This window comes from Scatophagus argus, chromosome 11 (assembly GCF_020382885.2).
Source record: "Scatophagus argus isolate fScaArg1 chromosome 11, fScaArg1.pri, whole genome shotgun sequence".
NCBI lineage: Eukaryota > Metazoa > Chordata > Actinopteri > Scatophagidae > Scatophagus > Scatophagus argus.
In genome coordinates, this window is record NC_058503.1 from 15,061,729 (window position 1) to 15,084,219 (window position 22,491).

The following is a 22,491-nucleotide window of genomic DNA, read 5'->3' on the forward strand; positions in this document are numbered from 1 at the left end:
AATATTTGCATGTAGTCTTCAAAGACAGCCAACAAAAACGGTTTGTGCACAATGGGACTGTGTCTGTGTAACTGCTTTCTAAACTAAACCAATCTATACATCTCATATGGCTGTTTTAACACTGTCTTGTCACTCTGTCCCTTATTTTCCCAGTATGCGCTGGTACAGAGAACAAGCTGAGCACGCTGTCCGACCTGGAGCAGCAGTACCGCACACTGAGGAAGTACTACGAAAACTGTGAAGTCGTCATGGGCAACCTTGAGATCACAAGCATCGGCCCCAGTCAGAACCTCACCTTCCTCAAAGTAAGGCCTAAGCATGACGAGACACTAAACTGGTTGTGATTTTATCTGGGTATATTAAACAACAATGAGGCTAAAGCCAGTTGGTGGTGTCTGATTACACTGCTGTTACTCCTTCTGGTTTTGTGTGCATCAAGCAGACAGAATATATAATCTAATATTTTTATTGTTCAAATTCTTAAATTATTAGTATTCAATAATCAGTTCATCTCTGCTATATTGACACAAATTGACAATCGACTTCCTTGTGATGGATGAAAACAGAAATGTTTTACTGTATGTTAGTCTTTTTATTTTTATTTTACAAATTACATTTTTTTAATCACTCTAGATTTCAGAACATACAAGAAAACCATCTAAACATCCACATATTGCGTTGTTTCTGCTGTTGCTCTCTGAATCTGAGCAAAAAGTTCAGACTGTGAACTTTGTCATTGCTGTCTCCTCATTTGACCTTGTTGCCCCAAGAATGCCCTGTGCTCAGGTCCTTTTCAACCAATCAGCACTGAGATTAGTATCTATATAGCCAAAAATAAGTAGCAAGAAAAGTTGTTCCAATCAGAGGTAATCAAGCTTCCTCTCATCTCCGAGTGTCTAACTGATTGTGTGATCGTACCATTGTGGTCTGAGGCATAGAATCATCGAAATCCAAATAACTTGATCTGGTTAATCTCCCTTTTGATGAAACATTATTCACAGCCAGAGAAGGAAAAGTGCCATGGCTCAGGGCATAAATTCCCACCTTTCAGAAAAGATTCAGATACTGATGAGCATCATCATCTCAAACTGAGCAAATGAGTCACCTGATTGAGGCATGTCTGAGAGACATGCAGATAACTCACATGGTACTGGTGTTTCTAGCCCTATCTGTAGCAACAGCTGGATGCAGCAAATGAATGAGAGGAGGCTGAAGTAAACTTTGTGCTCAGATGCTGATCATGTAAAGAAACTGCTTGTATTTTAGTTTGGTGGACACGTGCATGTACACCCAAACACAATGTCAGATGATGACAGCTCCCAGCCTTTCGCAGGGGCAGAGCAATAATAATGCAGTAATGAGAGGTCAGAGGGAGGCAAGAGAAGTTACTGTTGTGAAATTTGAAAAGAAAAAAGGTTGCTTTTTTGTGAGATCAGCTCTTACTGTTGACCTTCGTTGGCCCTTCACTTCTCAAGAACATCACCCTAGACCATTCAGACTGCATTTTGCACTGCTAACGCCATCCAACTCCAATTGATTCCAGTCTATCTGGGGGGCTTGGGAGCTCCCCTGGTGATACACTGAAGTGCTGACTGCATTAATGGGCCAGTATTGCTGTGCAAATAAACTGGGCTACAGAGGCTTTGTAGAGAAGACAGCCCACCAACAAGGCAAAATGTGTTTTTCACATTTTGCTCCTTACAGTGATGATTTAAAGTTAATGTGACAACATGATTTGTTCACAAAAGTAACGGGACAGCTTGGTTTTTTCTTGTGTACAGACCAACAGATCAAAGCAGCAAAATAAAACAGAGCTATTAAGTGTTCTACATTGTGCAGAGCAGTACTGACAATACCCCCTGTGACACAAAACAAAACCAAGATGATGTTAAGAAAGAGGGAGCGATGGATGGTAATGTGCCACCATTAGACCCCTGCAGAGGTAATAGGTCCCACTGACTGATGAAAAAAGGTGGAAGGACTGGAGAGACGCTGTTCAAAAACCAAGTGTGATTGTTGTTTAACTACACAGAACCAGTTTGTACTTTAAAAACAGCACACTCACATTAAGTTTTTTGGTTTGCCTTTAACAATATCTTATCTGCACAAGCTAATATTTCACAAAGGCTTTTTTTTTTCTTTTTGAAGGTTGAGGTGAAAGTTGCTTTTGACGACAATCCCTCCCTTTACCTGCCTGCTTCTTCATTACACAACCACTCATTTACAAAAGGGCTCCCTGTGGCGACAACTTTTCAGGTTCTTCCACCTCTCCGTGGATGGCAATTAACATGGGCTAATTGAAGATGCTAATTAGGAACACGGGGTGCCAAACAGCAAGGGAGCAAGAGGGCATGGTGCAATGTGTATTTTAAGGGAATATTATTATTATTATGATAAAACACATTAATAACATGATTCCCAAGAGAGGGAAAAACTTCACCTTGAAGAATAAAAGAAGAGAAGGAGTGAAGAAGAAAAAAAACTATTGTGCAGCAGCTTACCATACCACCTGTCTCCGGGAGGTGATTGAAACTGATGCCTGTGCACTGGCTCCTTCTTCTCAAGATAGCCAAGAGATTGATGGCTGCCTCCCAAAGTCCCTCAAACAGCTTTAGCAGTAAATAGAGTCCATCTTCCAAACTACCTCCACGACAGATGAATCAACGTTTGCACTGTGATTAATAACTGCATTTGAGCGCTGAGGCTTTCTCCCCGCTCTCATATATGTACATTCAAACCAACAGCCCAGCAGAGAGCTTTGCCCACATGCAGTGTTGACATTCTTAGTGTTTAAATCACTCCACATATCCTTTGAATCTTTCTCTCATATTATAAGCAGAACACGCATTTGTGTACTGAATGCATGGACATTAAGAAAGTGAAATGAGTTGTACTCATCTCAGTATACTGTAGTATGATGGGGTTTTTTTTTTGTTTTGTTTTTTTTTTGTAGTTTCTGAATGGGACACTGAGTAAAGCAAACACACTTTGGCATCTCTGTTTTCCCTCATGTCACTTTCTCGTGTGCTCTCATAAACGGAATCTGTGATTATGAAATATTCAATTTTCCCCCTCCTCCCCTTTTCCCAGTCTCAGTAGGAAACAGCCACACAGTCGAGTTGGATTGTTTATCTTGCCAGTGCAACCATTAGTAAACATGTCATTTTCAATATTAATGCTGTGATCAGATTGATTATTAGCCCAGCATCAATTCACTGACTCCCCTTCTCACCTGTCCCTGTAGTTGCAAATAAATTATGGAATTATCATTTGCAAATAACATTTAGTATTTCCAATAGACTTTGTGTCACTAGCAGCCCTTCCTCACTCCATCCATCCATTCATTTTCTATACCGCTTATCCGTCAGGGTCGCAGGGGAGCTGGAGCCTATCCCAGCTGACTACGGGCGAGAGGCGGGGTACACCCTGGACTGGTCGCCAGTCAATCGCAGGGCCAACACACAAAGACAGACAACCACACACTCTCACACAGGGGCAATGTAGAGTAGCCAGTTAACCTAATGTGCATGTTTTTGGTATTGTGGGAGGAAGCCGGAGTACCCGGAGAAAACCCACGCAGGCACAGGGAGAACATGCAAACTCCACATAGAAGGGCCCAGACCGGGATTCGAACCTGGAACCCTCTTGCTATGAGGCGACAGTGCTAACCACTGCACCTTTCCTCACTCCCAGTGTGTCAAATACTGCAGCTCAGTCATTGACCCTACACTTCAAATGGAGCTGAAAATAAAGCTCAAGCATCGTTTCTCAAGGCGTGTTGTTGCTGATGAAGGTAATAGTTGCTTTGCACTCTTCAGACATTTATATTTGTATCCAGTCACTCATTTAATGTGGTTTATAAGTGTGTAATTAAGGTAGATGGGCTGTATGATTACATTTATCTTTTCCTTCTTCTTTCTCTCACACCCTAACACCTTTATACTAAGGGGGGCTTGTCTGAAATGAGGGTGGTGTTCTGTTAATGTGACCCTCAAAGACACTTGTGTGAAGTGTTCATTTGACCCTGTGCTCTCAGCTGTCATAGTGATGCATGCCATACGGAAACCGCGGTGATTAAAGACGTGTGGTTCCTTAAATTAGCAAAATAAAACAGCGTTTTTACATGTCCACAAGCACATAAAGGTTTCAGAGTAGATAAAGTTCAGGCCAAGGTTTCATTCATTTGTCCACAAAGCTATTTGTACTTTATTTTAATGACGTATTTGTCTATTTTGCTTTTGTTTTTCTTCTTCTTCTTCCTTGTTTGTCCTTGCTGTCTTTGAGCTCCCCTGCTTTAGGATGCCCAGGACCTGTAAGAGGTTGCAGGCCTGCAGGTTAGATCCACTCTAGAACAACCCCAACCCCAGAAGGAGAGGGCCTGGGTCTAAGGAGCAAGTCAGACTTAGCTTTGATCGTGCCTTCTTTCCCGTATTTGTCCACTTGCCCCAAACCTAAGCTTGACCTGGTCAGTGCAGGTGTTGTGTTCTTATGATTCAGTATTTTTATTTGGCAAGAGAGGAGCTTACAGGAGCTTACAGTTATTTATAGTGTCCATCCTCTTTACGCTTTCTTTCTGTCTCTTTTCTTCTTCTTTCCTTCTTGCTCTTTTCTGTCTTTACCCAGCTTTGCTTTAGAGTAAAGGGGCCAATTATGGGTCAATAGGGATGGGAGGGGGGCATTTTACTAAGATCAACTACCTTCTCAAACAACACAGTCGATATAAATGTTTAGAAATAAGCATTTAAGAGTAAGCCGTAGAGTGCAGTAGGTCTGACCTGGGCTGTTTCTCTATGCTGTAATGTTAATTTTAACTTTAAAGGTCACAGTCAAATGTCCATCAGTGATAGTAAATTGAAGGGTTTTTTTTAAGGAAAAAAATTAAAAAGTAATTTTTTAAAAATTGCTCAGCTGGTAAAGTGAAGGTTTGCCTTGCCCTGCTTTACCTGCTTTAAGGTCTGTGGGACAACAACAGGCCGAAAACCCTGTTGTGGCATGACATGCCAGCACTTGTATTGGGCTGTGTGTGTGTGTGTGTGTGTTTTCATCAGTCCATCTTTCTTCACTCTCCAGTTATAGTTTCATGTACTCTGCCTTTCAAACTGTAACCAAGCTCCCAATGACAGACTGATTGTTGGTTCATAAACTGCGACTGAGTTGACTGGAGAAATTAACATTATGTTGCTTTCAGGTGATGGTCAGTTACAATTTATGTGTGCAGCAGTGAAGAAGAAGAGTTAAGTTGTGATAATACAAATATAATACATGAGGAAGTACCTCATTATATATTGCTTATTTATTTATTGAGGGGTTAACTGTTTGATTATATAAAGTTTTATTGATGTACATGCATGAAAATGTAAGCAAATAAAATTAATAAAACTGAATGTTTGAATAGTACATCAGCCATTACTATTACTGCAGCCATGTATTAATACCAACTGATGAGTCATTCATATGCTGCTGACTGTATGTCAAAGTTTCATATGAAGTTGTCTCCACATACTATTTCCCACAGCATTTGAAAGCAGCATCTCTTCCTGCACTCCCCGTCTTCCGTCCCCGTCTTCTGACATCTTCCTTCATACTTCTTCTTGACTGGCATATTTGTCCCTCAGGCACCATCGGTGCCCTCCCCAGCTTCCTAATTGTTGATGCACTGTTAGATGAGTGCAGATTACGTTGGCCCCCTGCTCCTCAGCAAACTCCTTCAATATTAATGAAGACTGATGAAGTGCTGGGGAACCCCTGTCTTTCAGGCCCGACCTAGATTGGATTGACAATTGCAATTAGCGTCCCCTCAAGTTCATTTCCATCACTTTAATTTGACATGAAGAAGGACAGTGTGGGGTGGGAAGTGACACCATTGAGAGAAAGAAATCCTGAGGAGAAAGGTTAGAGAGGGAAAATGGGGTGAAAGAGTTTGACCAGGAGTTTGAAAGCAGAGAGGAGGAGCACACTTTGGCGGACACAAAGGAAAAGTCTTTTCCTCACAGATACCTGAATTGATTTTCTGCAGTTTACTTTTCACATTTCTCTCCTCTTACTTTTGGTCTTGTACAATGGCAGCCAGAGAGAAGTCTGTACTCCAGCTCAATCCAGCTTAAGAGCATAATGTGCAGCAATTTCTGTAAAAAAAAAAAAAAAAAAAAAAAAAAAAAAACAATGTCGAGACTCATGCAAAAGTAATTTCTCTCAGTCATCAGTTATATCATTTTTTTTAACTTAAATTTGTGTGATTTTGTTGTGTCTGGATGTTTCTGGCCATCACACTTTGTCCTGTGTGTAGCCCCAAGTCAACAACAGCACAAGGTCAGGACTCAAGACAGACATAGCTGCCTTAGTTCGCTGTCTTTGTCTCTCTAACAAAGAGCTGCAGGTCTGTGTCTCTGTGAGCTGCACAGAGACGGGCAGGATCAGAGAGGCAGCATGAAGCCTGCACTTTGACTGTATTCACACAAAATACAGAGGATTGTGCAAAGGTTTGGGAGTCTCTACTAGTGTTTTAACGCTTTATTTCCCTGATTTGCTGCTCTGTTTGTGCTAACCACCGCTCTCTCTATCTCCTTAAACCATGAAGGAGCAGCAGACTTTGACGTGAGTTTTCAAGAAACAGCCAATATATACTACATGTCATGTCTTTAAGGGCATGGTCACATGTGATAAATTAATATTGGCAAATCTTCAGCATCTATTCACTTTCCTTCTATCTGAAGAGATGGGCTAATATAACATTTGCCTCTAGTGGCAAAGTAAATTCACATGTTCATTTTGCGTTGCAGCGTCAACCAGTAGGAAACAACTGAGCCGATAGGGGGAAGACTCTGTCTGTCTGTGAAAGCTCCCAGCTGCCCTACAAGTGAGATGCTTTCTGGCTTGCAGTGAGTTTAGAGAGCACTGAATACAACAACCAACAGAGAACCATACTAATGGTCTACAGACCAGCAAAGTGATTTCCGTGTGCGTCACATCTTGCGTGGCCCACATTCAGCACAACAGTCGTCTCGGCAGGTGATTGGCCATTCGTCTCCAGTCCTGATCGTAGCTTTAAACCATATCTCAGTTTTTATCTCCACTGTGTGTTCCCTACCATCGCCTATTAAGCTCTGTCTATTTTTCAGTGTGCATAATAGCAGTATGTCAGTGTCCAATGGTTTTTCCTCTCACCTGCAACAGTCATCAAATGGATTGCTTGTCAGTACGTCTTTGAGAAAGAAACTGAGTGTGTGAGATACGGGGACAGCAGGGCCTGAAAATGAATGATTCTTCCCATTTTTTGGAGGAAGAAGAAGCACTGGATGATAGTCAGAGGTTGATGATGTGTCATGTTTGTGTGTATTTCTATATATATTTATGGGTGTGCATGCCATACCCATGACTGTGTATGTGTTAGCAGTAACTGATAGGAAATGTGACATCAGAAGACTTTCTCGTTGGCATTTTGACATTCATTTTAAACCTACCCTTCCACAAATTGACTGGTTATATATGTCTTTGTGTGTGTGTGTGTGTGTGTGTGTGTGTGTGTGTGTAATCACATGCAGGGTCCTTGTTTGACTGACAGATACATTTTCTTGCTACCCTCCCCACTGTTGGTCAGCCAATATAATTTTTTCTCCCTGTCTTTTGGAAATGATCTGGACTGATAGCATTGGAATGAGAATAACAGAAACAGAGGTTAAATGTCTGTGTGCTTGGCCAAAAAACGAGAAAACTTTCCTCTATTTACCATCCCTCAAATGAGCCAATACTTACCATTTGTACTGACCTGTAGCACTGTTGAAGGCAATAAAAGAAAATCAACAAAATAGACACATATCTAACCCTGCAGTGGTGCTGACCTGGTTTGTAATGATACTCACTGTAAAAAGGAAATCTGTACTGGAACACAGAGGGCAGAAAACTGCTGCTGCACTAAACCCAATGTATTGAAACTTTTTTGACTTTGCCATGATGAAAGTAAAGACAGACCACTAAAGACAAAGCAGAAATTCAAGTTACACTGAAGTTATGAGGTGTGAAAGTCACAACAAAATGTCTAACAAAAAAGTTTTTTTCCCTTTGGTAAATGAAATGATCTTCTGTATATCATAACAGAAATGTGATATTCATTATCAATATCTGTTTTTAGCAAATACAAATATCTCATATTGTTGAAATGTTGAATTGTTTGAGTTTGTGGCACTGAGCATTGCTGAAATTTCATATTGTCTGAAAAGCCTGTCAATAATATTCAGCTTGCTAGATCTTGAATAAGGGAATCAAACAGCATTTCACATCTTGGAGTCCCATTGTTTGTTACAAAAAGGCCTCACTTCTTGTAATACATTTTTATATGTCTTTTTTCTGTGGCTTCTTCAATCATTATGTCTATGCACATGCATTTTTCTTTATTGAACGTATGGGATGCCTGTGAGCATGTTTGGCAGATTTCAGAAAAAGACTTACATTGGGAGTCGGAAACAAAGAGTGGCAATCACAGACCTGGAAGAGAGTCGTACCTCACTGTCCTTGAGGAGTGACGGTAGCTTCTGATCGTTTTGTGGTCAGTGGGAGTGTGAAAACTTAGTCATGCTGAGAAGACGCAACTGCATTGGGGCAAGTTTAAAAAACTCCCACTGTGTTGTTGTAGACGGTGCCGTTGGTGCATGAGACTTTCTCACCATACTGCACCCGTGCGCATACACACACACACACACACAAACCAGAGGTGATAGTACTTATCGTAACAGAGCAGTGCCAGACTGAATAGAGAGGCAGTGGAGAGGAGAAGCCGAACCGGTGCATGACAATAGCCCACCCTGCTTCTCTGATGCCTTTCAAACTTCGTATCTGTCTCCCTCTGCAGCTTGGCCAGAAAAAGGTGAATGATATAGACCAACTTCTCAGGAGGATCGAAATCAATTTCCACCCACTGTGACTTAGATGAGGGAGTCCTTTTCAAGAATTGCTGGTGTTAAGCCTTAGGTGGCCTGAGTACAATGGTTCTGCTGGAACCAGACTCTGTCCTCCTCATTAACAACACCCTATTGATAACAGCACTTATGGAAACAGCCACCAGCACATCTAATCCTTCTTTATTTAGGCTCCCACCCCTAAGAGTTTTCTGCATCCAACTTGTGCTGGTGAGCCTGTTCATGATAAGGGACCTTGTGGGTCTCAGAAGTGAGAGTCATCTGTACCTGGTTGTCATTTTTATTATTCTTTGTATCATTCTTTTCTGATTTTTGTTAGTCTTCTGCTGGCTACACAGGAAAAGCAATTATTTGGATTCTTGCTTAAGGACATCTCAGCATTATGAGCTGTGGTGAACCATCTGAAGAAACCTCTCAAAACACTCCTGCAGCACACAAAGGCTTGGTATGATGCAGTCATAGTTTTGTCATAATGTAGCAACATACTGTAAGTCTGTTACGACCACCTCTTGTTTGTGCAAAGCCTTGTGCTTTGGTTTGTTTGGTCAGGAAAACAGCTCTGTTCTGGTTCGCTCACCGACCAGCCCAACGCCGCACTTCCTGCAGGATAAAGAAAGCAAAGTCTCCTGTAAGTTTAGCAAGTTTTTGGCACCTGAAATGAACATAATAAGAACTGAACAATGTTCTTAATTAAGTTGTTCTGTAGTTGTATCTGTAAGACAAGAGGTTTTTACTTTCAATTGTTTGTTATGTTTGTTGCCTAATATGACTTTGTTTCAGAAATTTCTTTGATTCCTGGTGATATTAAATCCAAGCTCCACATGTGGAGTCACGAGCAGTAGCGGCTTTTGTTGAATTCATGAGGTGATGAGAGAAAAAAGAGACACAGGGTGTAGAATTCAGCATCTTAAAGTAACAAACAAAATCAAGAGGATTTTTTTTTCTTTTTTTTTCAGAAGCGACATCTTAAAATGTAAAATAAGGGGAAGATTTTAGAGCAATTCTTCAGGACGTCTCTCCTCACAAACTGAGGTTTCAAAAATGAAAAGTAGCTAATGGTATTACGTTTTTGGCAGATCTATGTTCATTGATTAGTATGCACTGCCAATATGGATCTTCCTTCAGATGTATTCCCACAAGTAATGAAATGTTAATGTGATGTAGTGTAATGAATTGCACCATGGGACACTGAGACATTATCTTTGCATTCTACATCCTCAACAAGCGATCACTACACTGTTTGCTTGTTTATATTTCATTTTAATTGAGCCATTTCTGACTTGATTCCAAGGCAGGTTAAGACTTCATTTGATTCACCCCTGCTGCCAGACAAGAACGTCAATATTTGCAAGCCTTCAGATTACGTTCAGTGACAATGTTTTAAGGTTAGGGAAAGCTCACGGTCACAGTTAATAAAAGGCAAATGTTAATTGCAGGTCTGTAATGGGAGGTGAACTCTCCCCTGCATTTACATTCAGAATCAGGCTGAAAAGTGCTCAGCATCTTAACCACCCAGGCTGAGAGTAAGAGAAACATACATTCCTCATGTTACCTGGTAATCCTGATCACCCGCAGTCCTCCTGCCTTTCCTTCTTTCTTTTTCTTTTTTTTTTCCTTAATATGCCATCGTAGCTTCCTTTTGTGTTTCCATCCTCCCTTCTTTTCGGCGCCCACCCCCAGCTTTCCCTGCGCTAACTAGTCAGTGTTTGAATAAAAAACTCATTAGGATTACATAGCCATTTAGCTAAGTGACACAGGGTGTAATTGTACCATCCATCAATTGCTGTGCAATAACACACTTGGAGGAGCTAAATGTTGATTAGCTCGTAGCCATTTTCACCAGTGGGTTTTGGGAATAAATAGCCAGAGGAGGTGGGGTGATTGGTGGTCAGTTGCCTATCGGAGGGCGTTGTGGTTGGGGTTGGTGACCCTTGCGAGCCAAATTAACTTGAAAATAGTGTCAATGACAAGTAATGCATAATTTTCTGCCCCTTTCTATTGGCCTGTTTCTGTTTCTTTGTCTGGACAGTACAGAATGATTTTTGGATACAAATTGATATGTGATATTTTTACCGACACTTGAAATTCTCTTTTCAGGGGGGTATCATGGTAATTCGGTAAAAAAAAAAAAAAAAAAATATATATATATATATATATATATATATATGATTTGTTACTCTTGACTTAAAATGAAAGCATAAATGTACCAGAAATGAATGAAGTATGGATAGGATATTTCATGCCAAAGGACACAAGATGAGCAAAGTCGATGAGTCAGCTTACTCTCAGCAGAGCACTGGCTCATTGCTGTTTACGAGACCCTTAATTTCACACTAGTGTCACAAATCGCTAGCTTACTTCATCATCTTCCCACACCAAGTCTGTTGCTACAATCATAGCTCACTATCCACCTATATTGCAACACTAATTACACATTAAATCCGAAAAATGCACAATGGTAGATATTGTGACCATCAAAAAAAAAAAAAAAAAAAAAAACAATCACTGACTTGTTATTACAAACATAAAGCCTAAATGGGAGTCATTTGGTAAATTTGTCAATCTAGCAAGAATTTATAAACTTAATTAATTTACTCCAGGTTTATATTAACTAAACTGTATATTAACTTTTATGCAAAAGCAGATTTGTTTTTGAACTGAGGCTGTACACTAATGCAACAGCTTCTCATATTCCAGACGATAGGCACCACGGTTTCATTTATGCAGGTGGGTGACATGGGATGAAGCTTCACCCCATTTGCACCCAGCAAGTAGCCGCTCTGTTCTTCTATACATCCCAAAGAACACACAAAAACTTCATATTAGCTGCAGTGACATTAGGTTACAACACAGAATATAGAATTCATCTCTGCATCAGAGGAAGTAATTCATTCAGGTGGGCAGGGGGGTGTATGATTTATACGTACATGCAGATTCAGATTAACTTAATTAGCATGTCATTGCAAGCTATCACACTTTCTTCAAATTTGCACTCATTATTTATTAACATTCTTTGCTGTTATTGTAATTATGAGTTGAATGAGAGAGGAGGACAGGCCCGGAGATGGCGGAAACTTTTCCCACCTCACTCCAGTGCTCGATGGACGGCATTTGTGTACGAGGAGCAGAAGTGCTGGCAGATGTTCTAGTGCTGCTGTTTCTTGTGCACATGCTTGGCTTTGTGTGTGCAGGTTTGGGGACTAATTAAACACTATAAATGAGTTCAATTTCTGGCTCTTTATCAGTGTTTTGCCTCGTTTTGCCAAAGGTCACACAAAAGACCTAATTTTCAATCTTTTCCCAACACAGAATCTCCTTCCTCTCAAACGTGAAGAATTCAAATACCAATTCGGACTTCTATTACCATGACCATTTTGAAGAATTAGGGTCAGCCCTACAAATAAGATCATCATTATTATGACTGAAATACAGACGAGGCCTACCATAGCCGAGTCTAGTGTCTCTAAGACAACTGCAACTGGATAATCCATTGTTACTGTCTGTCTTCTTCTGCTACGTCGTGTTAGGAGGAACCACAAAAAGAAGCCTCCTATTAGAGCACAAGACACAAAAGGTAGTGGAGGAGGAAAAGTCCTTTTGTTCTATTCAGAACGGTTCTGATTCTTCCTCCAAGCAGATGAGAGAATAACTTAATTGCCCATTGAGTTGATAATACTGTTTTATACAGATAATCCCATTGCCTACGTTTACACAGTACATATAAATGGATGGCAAATGATATGGGAAAGAGAAAAGAAAGAGTGTATGTAAAAAGAGAAACATAAAGAAACAGAACAAGAGGCAGAGAATTAGAAAGAGGGTCTCTGTTGGTATAATTACAGCTTTTACCATGAAATGAATGCATTGTGGCTAGCCAACAGTGCCAGCTCCACCCATGTGAGCCATCATGTCTTTATCACTAATGTACCAGTGACTGCTGCTGTAATTACATAGGCTTTTGTCTAGCTGCATGCACAACTATCTTGGAAACGAAAATTGCTCTGACTTTTACAGCTCTTTCATTGACATCTTCCGTGTGTGTCCAATTCCAAAAATGGCCAAAAAAAAGGAGCATGCAAAAGAGAGATAATAAGTATGTATTGTAGTGCTGCAGCTAAAGATTAGTTTTTCACAGCAAATCTAATGATTGTTTTTTGTTTAGTTTTGCTTAGTTTAAATTAGTTTAGTTTAGTTTTTTTGATTAGTGGATTAATCTAACAAGTATAAATAAATAAATATATTGATTATTCTAAGGATTATTCTTATAATATTTTATTAATATGTCTAAGTAATTTACCCTGCATAGTCTATATGTAAAAAACACAGTAGTAACGATTACTTCCAAGGCCAGCTGTCAGCAAACAAAATTGTTGTGAGGGGTTGCAGGTTGAGCCATGTTCTTGATCGACACATTCACTTTAGGGCAACATGAGTGGTTACACTGGCTCCAAAGTTGGCAAAAGCCATGGCCCTTCATGACACTGAATCCCAGCTAGATTCAGGTGTGGAGATGGAAAACAAAACTCACTGAGCTTCACTAGATTAATGTGAAGACCTCACATTGCATGGGCACTCCTGCAACCACAAAGGCTCCCAGTCACAGCTCTATTTTCTTTCTTTTGTGAACTAGTTAACTTCTTCGTTATGAAGTACCCAAGGTTCTCATACAGGAGATGTCCATTAAAAGAATTAAAATATTCATCATTTTCTACTTGGGTAACAGCTCCCAACTGCCCCATGTCCCATCTACTCAAAAATAAACTTCCAAACACTCACATACTCTCACAAAGACACCGATGCATGTACACACAGTTGTGTAGTATGTCATAGCAGCCTCTGCCTCTTTAGGGCTGGAAAACATTCTGCAAAAAGTACAGAATTTCTTTTCTTTATTACCTTTGAAAAGGCTAACTTGACTTTTTGAAACATTGCTTTCTTCTGAATCGGTAGAAAGGGAAAAGTTCTACAAATGCAGTAGAATGCAGGTAGACCATAATGGACCCTTTTCAGAGCAGATATTTTGACATGTCAACGCAGGAAGATGTCAAAGCAGGAACACTTATGGGGACTGCATTATATTGAGGTGTGTTAGTTGTGGGATAAGGTGCATGACCTGAGTTGTATTCACATGAGGCTTGCAGTACAAGGAAGACACTATTGATTACATTTGTGAAGACAAATGAGATCAAACTTGAGATCAAACTTGTTTTTTTTATGATACATACTTGCAATAGTTTTTGGGTTTTTTTAACACATTTTCACATCTGCCTTCACTCTGCAATATTAAAAGTCCCATCATGTTTTTTGAGTTTTATTTGCACAGACACAAGATGTCACTTTCCTTTAGTTGCAGAACAGGATCTGCAATTAACAGTCAGAGAGTCACATCAGTTCAAAGTGTTCTGATCTAATGCTGCCATAACACCATAACACTTCACCTTCTTAATTAGACATGATGGTAGACTTGCTTTAAGGTTGATTTAAGGTTGAGGATAAGGTTAGGGATAAGGTTAGGTCAAGGTAAGGGTTAGGATAAAGCAATTAATGTTTATTGTTATGGTTAGCTGGTGGTTAAGCCTCCAGGAAGTGAATGCAAATCTATGTAATGCCCCAAAAGTGAGATGTACATTATATAGACAAAAGTACTGGGACATCTGACCATCACATTCTAAATATGTAGACATTAATGTGGATTTGGTCCCCACTTTGCAGCTGTAACAGCTTCCATTTTTCTGGGTAGGCTTTCCACATAGTTTTGTGTTTCTCTGGGAATTTTTGTCCACTCATGCAGTAGAACATTTGTGAGGTCAGGCACTGATATTGAACGAAACGTCCTGGCTCACAGTCTCGGTTTCAGTTCATCCGAAAGGTGTTCAGTGGGGTTGAGGTCAGGGCTTTGTGTGGGTCAGTCATGTTCTTTATACTTGCTACACTTGACCTTGCTTTAGTGCACTGGGGCACAGTCATGCTGGAATAGAAAAGGCCCTTCCCCAGACTGTCCCAATACTTTTGTCTGTATAGTGGAGAGAGAGAGAGAGAGAGAGAGAGAGAGAGAGAGAGAGAGAGAGAGAGAGAGAGAGAGAGAGAGGAAAGCCAAGTGGGTCAGAAAACTGATTCCTTGGTTCCCTGTGGAGAGAGCAAGACCTTTATCTTCAATTTCAGAGATTTCCTCTGTGGTCAGAATAAGAGGCCACATCACCTATTTCTCTTCCACACTTACACTGGTTTTATTGGGGCATCACTTTACTCAGATGAGACAAGATGTAATGAGGACATTTTTTCAAGCAGTTTTTAGTAGATGCATTGCCTGTCCCATTATTTGTATATTTACTTCCTCCAACTTCATCGACATCTATCCAGATAGATGAAGGTAAACATGAGGCTAATTTTAATCACTTTGTATACTGCTGGTAGCATAATCTGTAAAGATATATCATCAATAGTTGGTTTGTACTGTCGCTTCACTGCAATAGGGTTCCAGATCCAAACCCTTGTGTGTGGAGTTTGCATGTTCTCTCCGTGTTTTCTCCAGGTACATTCACTTAGAGAGACGTTACGTATGTGAGTAGAAGTACAAGGTCTGCACTGCTACAAGTAATTCCACTTACTGCATATATATATATATATATATATATATTCTTTTGCTCTACCAACTTAAATGTACTTTTTTTTTTAAACCAGCAATTTTGTAGAGAATTTTTTCATGATTGGAAATGAGTTAGGATTATAAAACATCAGAATAACATTATTACATATTCTTAGACATAAAGAGACAAAATGCCAACATTTTTACTAGCAATTCCTACCATGATCCTTATGCAGCTTGCGCCACAGTCTAAAAAAGGAGATGCATAAATTCCAAGACTGAAACCTCACCTTAACACAGCGACTGCATCTTCTTCTCCTGTCCTCCTGAATTTATCGAGTCCCGAGGCCCATCAACCTTTATTAGCTAATAATGCTGTTAGGGCCATTAAGCGTGGCCAAGGCTCCCCCACAGCAATACTTAACAGTCTCACGGGGGTACTAGTAGAGGACTGAAGTAACAGAAGTGCTGTGTGACAACCTCCACCCCTGCACTGAAGTGACCGACTAGACTTTTAATTTGACAGCGCTAAGACCAGCATAGCATCCCCAGAGGGTGATTGCTATGTCACTTAAATGCAGCCAAAACATTGTAATTTGCTAGAATAATTGAGTAATTATACGGTGAGTCTGGCTTTTTTGTGGTTCTTCTTTTAAGAGATTTTACAGGTCTCACATTAACGATAGGATTTGTTTCAGACTTGGAGCAGTTTTGTTCCATTTTTGTGTTGTAAACTAAGAGGAAAGACTTTGACCCACTTAGGGATTCTTAGCTGTTTTATGGTTTTTGACAGAAATGTGATTGAAAGTGTCAATCTGACATTCGGGCATCATTAACAAGCATGTCCTTGGGGTTTCCAGAAGATGCCTGGCTTGAAAATTACTGTTTTCTATGATTCTGTGTTAAAATTTCACTGTCTAAATAGTAAATGTGCCCCATAGACAGGAGACTATCCAGTAGATGATTTAAAGCTCCTGCAGCCACTCTTCATATTGCCACGCTGAAATATGCAATGAAGGGCACAATGGAAGCTGGTTACTCTCAGGGCTGTGGGTGTTGTTTTTGTTGTGTTTTGCTCAGACCAAACTCTTCGAGAATGGTTAGAGGATGGCCGCTGTAGATCAAAGCAGAAATATAATCAAGTGTAAGGGGGAGAGAGCTCTCTATTTTATCTTGTCTCCTTGCTCAAGGCTGAAAACGTACTGTTGTTGAACTAAAAAGGATAAAGGGAAAAGCAGTATCTCCATTTGTTTTATAAGTAAAAACATACAGGAACACACAGTCTGGTTTTGATGAGTCACATGAACATCAGCATTCAGTCCCTTGAAATAAGGAAGCCAAACTGCCATTTACTAATCAAGTTTGTAGTCCTGTCAATCTTTTTGCATCAAATTGTCATATAGGAGGAAGTAAATCTTTTCTAAATAATATCAATTTTATTCACTATGTATCAGATCAGTTATAGCGGTCTCATTGTTATCATATCACATGCCCCAGTTGGTTGGTGAGTTATATTTTTCATGATATCTCCAAAGGGGGGATCCATTCTGAACCAATTACACTTAAGTGCTTCTGCAATTAAGGTATTTGTACCTGAGCACTGAAGAGAAATTTACCCACGAGGCTTTGTGCCTTCACCTCTCATATCCTGTAATCTTAGAACAGCACTCAAAGCTAGAGGGCATTAGGGTGGCAGCATTACCACAACAGCAGTAAAGGTCAACATTATGGAAACACATGTAGACAAACAAGAGAAAGTAACGCATGCAAGATGACAAACATGTCAAAAGAAGGAAACAGATATACACTGTGCAGTCTGTATACAGTCAGTGAAATTGTAGTTTTGTCAATCAAAGAATGAGGTTAATTACTAACTTTAAAATAGGAGTTAATTTGTTGTTACAGATAATATTCAGTTCTTATGAACCTGCAGGGGAAAACAGGGCCAGTGTCACAAAAAATGTCACCGTACACTGCTACACTCCACCTCTGTCAGTACACTAATTAACATAAAAGGGCAAGCAGTAGACGATAGGATACAATATCCAAGGTTAGGGGATATTTGCCGGGCCTTTACCATCTTAATTAGGTGCAAAGAAGATATTTATATTTGTAACCTTAATTTGTGCGGCTAATTTGTGACATGCTGTTTTAAAATGTTCCGTGTTTTCAATGAAATGTGTGAAGACAGTTGTGTCTACTGTGCAAAACAGCTGCTGTGCAATAATGACAATGTGTTTATATTAGTATAGGCCCAAAATTCACCTGTCTTACCTTCTTTGTCAAAACATGGACAAGACAGATAGTCGTGAAAAAGTTGGGGAGTCAAATGAAAACTGGAATCAAGAGAATCAAGACACATATCATCAACACAGAGGAAAGTTGCACCATGCAGAACCACTGTAAACTTTCAGTGCAGTGCATAATTCTCTTCTACTGCCAGATAACACCGAGGGGATTTGGTTCCCAGGCCTGATTAGGGAGCTAACCATGGGCTAGATAGATCTAGGACTTCCTCCCACTCCAACACCCTCCTCCCACACATTAGCTCATAGTCGGGAGTGTGGGGAAGTGATTACTCTCGGATTAAGACTTGCCTCGTCGCCGATATGTGCGGCATAATTGAATAATGGCTGCCTCACCCGAACAGTCCCAACGCAGACAAGCCTCCCAGTCTAGTCAGATCGGCACAATATTAACCATGACACAGGCGTAACCAGTCCGGTAATTAATGCACTGAATCAATTACAAATTAGTCCATTTGGAGAATTCCCCACAGGAGTCCACTCATTACCAGTTCTCTGATGGAGTTGCAAGTTCTCCTCATGGGAAGGGGTGTCACTCCACTGTTCTCCTTTTCTATCTGTCTTTATCTCTTTTCTCAAGGTATGATGCGGAAGACAAATGGAGGATGAAATTGATGCTGCCTGCTATTTGGCATTACATTGCAAATTAAAATGTCAGCTTCACATCAGATTCTTGGTATTGTCCAACTAGAGAAGAGTGTGAGGCAAATTGACGCTAATGAAGGTACCCTCAGGCAGTAGCTAATGAGTACCACTAGCTGCTGCTACAACCATGCTAGGTAGATTGCACTGTGTAGATAAACTTCAAATATGACATTCAAAGTAGTTTACCAGTCCTAATATAGCTCTTGACCCTTACTGACCTTTTTATTTTTTGTATTTTCACAGGCAACAATCTAATGTCGTATTTTTCTCGAATAACAATACTAATAATAAGGAGAATAATTAAGAATGATTAAGAATATTTTTGCCATTATTGACTGCAGAATTGAAGATGATCGTTGGGTGATGTACTTCACTTGTCCAGCATACATAAGTAGTTCAATTGCAATGGACAAATTAAGTATAGTATTAAGGGAGGGTGGTGATATGAGGAATATGACCCACTCTCTTCAGTTTGTATAACAATAATCGTTCTCATAGAATAAGTTGAACAGCAAACTATTCATTTTCCTGCCAAAGGTGAAAGTCAGTCTTGATGACAGAGCACTTTCTAGCTCAATTCAGGAATTGTCAGGGAGTTGAAAGGGGAATGAGCTGCCATTATGAGTGACAGTGAGAGAAAATATGAAGGGGAGTGTGTGTGTGTGTGTGTGTGTGTGTGTGTGTGTGCGTGCGTGCACGCATGCCTGCCCACAAGCCAAGGGGATAAACAGAATAAACTGAACAAAAGAAAAACACGATTCATGTCCAGTACTGCACGTAAAGAACATTAAGTGTATGTTTTGTTTTAAGTAATAGTTTTTACACTGTCTGAAGGTGTTTAGACATTTCTTACACTCCACAAGGATAGAAAACTCATTCTGAAATTCCAAGGGAAAAATCTGATTAAGAGCAATAATGACAGTGCCAGACTAATGTGCCAGAGCAACTCTCAAGCCTCAGTGTCGATGACTGATGGGTTCTGGCAGAGGAAAAGCAGAACTGAAGTTTTGCCTGAAATTAGAGTGAATTCCATCAACCCTTACTGTAGGTGGGAGTCACAGTTTGGCTATACAAAAAAAACTAAAGTGATTTCAGTCCAGACAGAATGACTTGTGCTGTGGAGTGCAATTTACAGTCCAGCGATTAAATCAGTTTCAGAAAATGACTAAAGGGGACGTTTACCTGTGTCAAAATGTTGCTGAACTCATTCGGTACATTCTGCTCCCGCTTGCATTTCATTCAAAAGGTAATTTTCCCTTTGACTCTTTCTGATGATTGATTGATGCTTCCTGGGGAATTATCCTAAATTACCCGCACCCTGACCATTTGTGGTCTCAAGGGCTGAATCCAAGATTCCACTCTAGCAAATTTTACATTTTGTGGAAGGCAAGGATGCAATGATACAATCATCAGGTGCATGTACTTGTAATCATAAAAAACCTCCATGTAAAAAAAAATATAACACTGTGATGCCACTTTACAGCAATATAATGGTAAACACACTTTGGGGAAGTCAAAGCTGACTGTAATCCCTGATCTGTCAAGTTATCGACAGGAGTAGTATGGTATATTTGTGAATTTCCCCACTACAGGACTAATAAAGGCCTATCTTATCGTATCTTATAAAACAAAGAACCAAGACAACAAAGAATATGAGTTTGCTAATGCTAACGCTAAATGCAGCAACAACCAACTCTGCAGCAAACTCTGGTCAGAGAAAATGTCTAGAGATGACCCAAAGGCAGTAACAGTATTGGAACTCTTACCTGACCACTGCTGTTCACGAACAGTCTTTGACAATTCCAACAAGTATTGCTCACGTGGAGACAGTTTAGCACAAACTAGTTACTATGCCTTTCAAACATGAGGATATCCTGTCAAAATTACTGATCTCAGAATATTTTAATACTGCAGTATGATTTTACCAGTATCTGATGTATGTACCCTTGCTTATTTTTTAGTTGCTACAGCACTACAACAGTCCTTTTTTCTTACTTGTTTTTGAACAGTATATAAGTGCACGCTTGAATGCTCTACATTAATGAATGGTGTATTTGGTTTATATTGATGTAGCAGTGTTAACAATCTGGGATGGAAGGCAGAGAGGGAGGTAAAGGTATTCACTGTGTTGAACAGAAAGAAAGAAAATGAAGTGAGAACAAGGAAGAGAAAAAGACAAGATACATGCATTTTCTTAATTACAGTGTTAGTAAATCAATAGGAGTTGTGCCTTGCTTCGTTGTCCAGACTGTGAGTAAGAGAGAGGAGTTAGTCAGCTGAAAGGCACTGGGCAGCAAATATTGGCAAAAAATCAGTCTTATTCAACCTGTGACCACCCAACACCCACAGCTCGCCTACCACCACCCATTCTCCATATCGATATAATCACACCTCTTGCCTTAGCTTTAGAGATGGAGGCAGATGCTTCTCAGAAGATCTCATCTCTCTCTTTTTCAGTTAAATTTTACAACTGCAGGAATAACTTCTCATCAGAAAAAAAATTATCTGACAAAAGCACTGACAAAAAAAACTTTTCAACAAAGACACACAATATTAGATTTGAACCATATTCATGTCTAATAATAATGTACTTAATACAGTTAATGTATATAGACATTATGTCACCCATTGCGCACATTTGTTGCATTTATGTGTGCATGACTGTGGAGAAACTTTGCATTGGTCTACACACTACATTACATGGAGCCCAGTGTAGTTAATGGAGCCACAGGTGGCAAAGCTTAGCAGAAAGTAGTCTTTTCTGTAACATTCCAGTGGAGCCAGATGCTTAGGAAATATGCTGCAGAAAAGGGGAGCATCCCAACCGAATGAAATCCAAAAACCACATTAGTTTGTGGAGCAGATGTCTGTTGCTGTGGTAAGGAATTAGCAAGCTCTAGGATGTTTTTTTCCCCTCTAAACACCAAACCATCACAATTTTGCTGAATTCAGTTGAATAAAATATCTGATTTATTTCAAACTTACAAATTTCTGTTTAATAAAACTGTCAGGGCACCTTGAATATAAAATACCAGTGTTGACGTGGTCATATGAATGTCTGCTTTTTAAACCCTTATCTATTCAGGGAGAGCAGGTTGAACAGGTGGAGTGTTTAAGTATCTGGGGACACAGATGGACACCCGCCTGTCCTTCCAAATGCACTCAGACTCAATCTACAATAAAGCACTCCAGCGCCTCCATCTTCTCGGGAAGCTAAAGAATTTCAATGTCAGGAAAAATATCTTAATCATGGTCTACCGGTCACTTATAGAATCCATTCTCACCTTTAACATCACATCCTGGTACAACTTCCTCACCAGTAAACAGAAAACAAAACTCTCACGGATCACAGATCAAGCTGGAAAACTAACTGGTTCACCACAAACTCCACTGTCCCATCTGTATGAGCGCTCTGTGATCAGGAAAGCCACCCTGATCACAGAGGAACCCTCTCATCCCCTCCATCATTCTTTCAGTCTTCTCCCATCAGGCAGGAGATACAAAGTCCCACTGGCCTCAAAAGCAATCTATAAGAAATCATTCATTCCAACTGCAATCACAGCCCTCAACAGAAAAGGAATTTCCATAACCCGATAATGATTTTACTAATGGTCCTTTTAAGTAGCAATGTGTGTGATTTTAGTTCAGGTTTATGTGATCTTAGGTCTTTTAATGTCTTGTATGTGTGTGTAGTGATGATGCTGAGCCCTGCCGAAGACAAATTTCTGTTACCTTTTGGTGTCAGACAAATAAAGATTCTGTTCAGTTCTGTGAATCACCTCCCGTAGGGCGTTGCACAAATGGCATTGTGTAATCGTTCCTTCTCTGTCTGAATTACAGTGGGTGACCCATCTCCCTTTTGAACACCATGACGTTCATTGGGTGTTTCCGTATGTCCACATTTGTCTGTTATTATGATCCTCTCCCCGTTCAGCTTATTTTCTCTCTATTTGACCATCATGATGTTCCTGTCGATGATGAATGCACCTTACAGGGCTTACTTGTCATCATGCTTGACAAGTAGGCTGTCATACTGTCGCAA

At 40.0% G+C, this 22,491-nt stretch overlaps 1 protein-coding gene across 2 annotated transcripts in view; it reads left to right on the forward strand.

Moving 5' to 3' along the window:
* The window catches only part of LOC124067002 (receptor tyrosine-protein kinase erbB-4-like), a 280,015-nt gene that overhangs the window by 127,747 nt on the left and 129,777 nt on the right, over positions 1–22,491 (forward strand). For both annotated transcript variants that reach the window (XM_046403975.1, XM_046403976.1), the window contains exon 2: positions 154–305. In XM_046403975.1, coding sequence (XP_046259931.1) covers positions 154–305 — 152 coding nt within the window. The remainder of the gene's footprint in view (positions 1–153; positions 306–22,491) is intronic.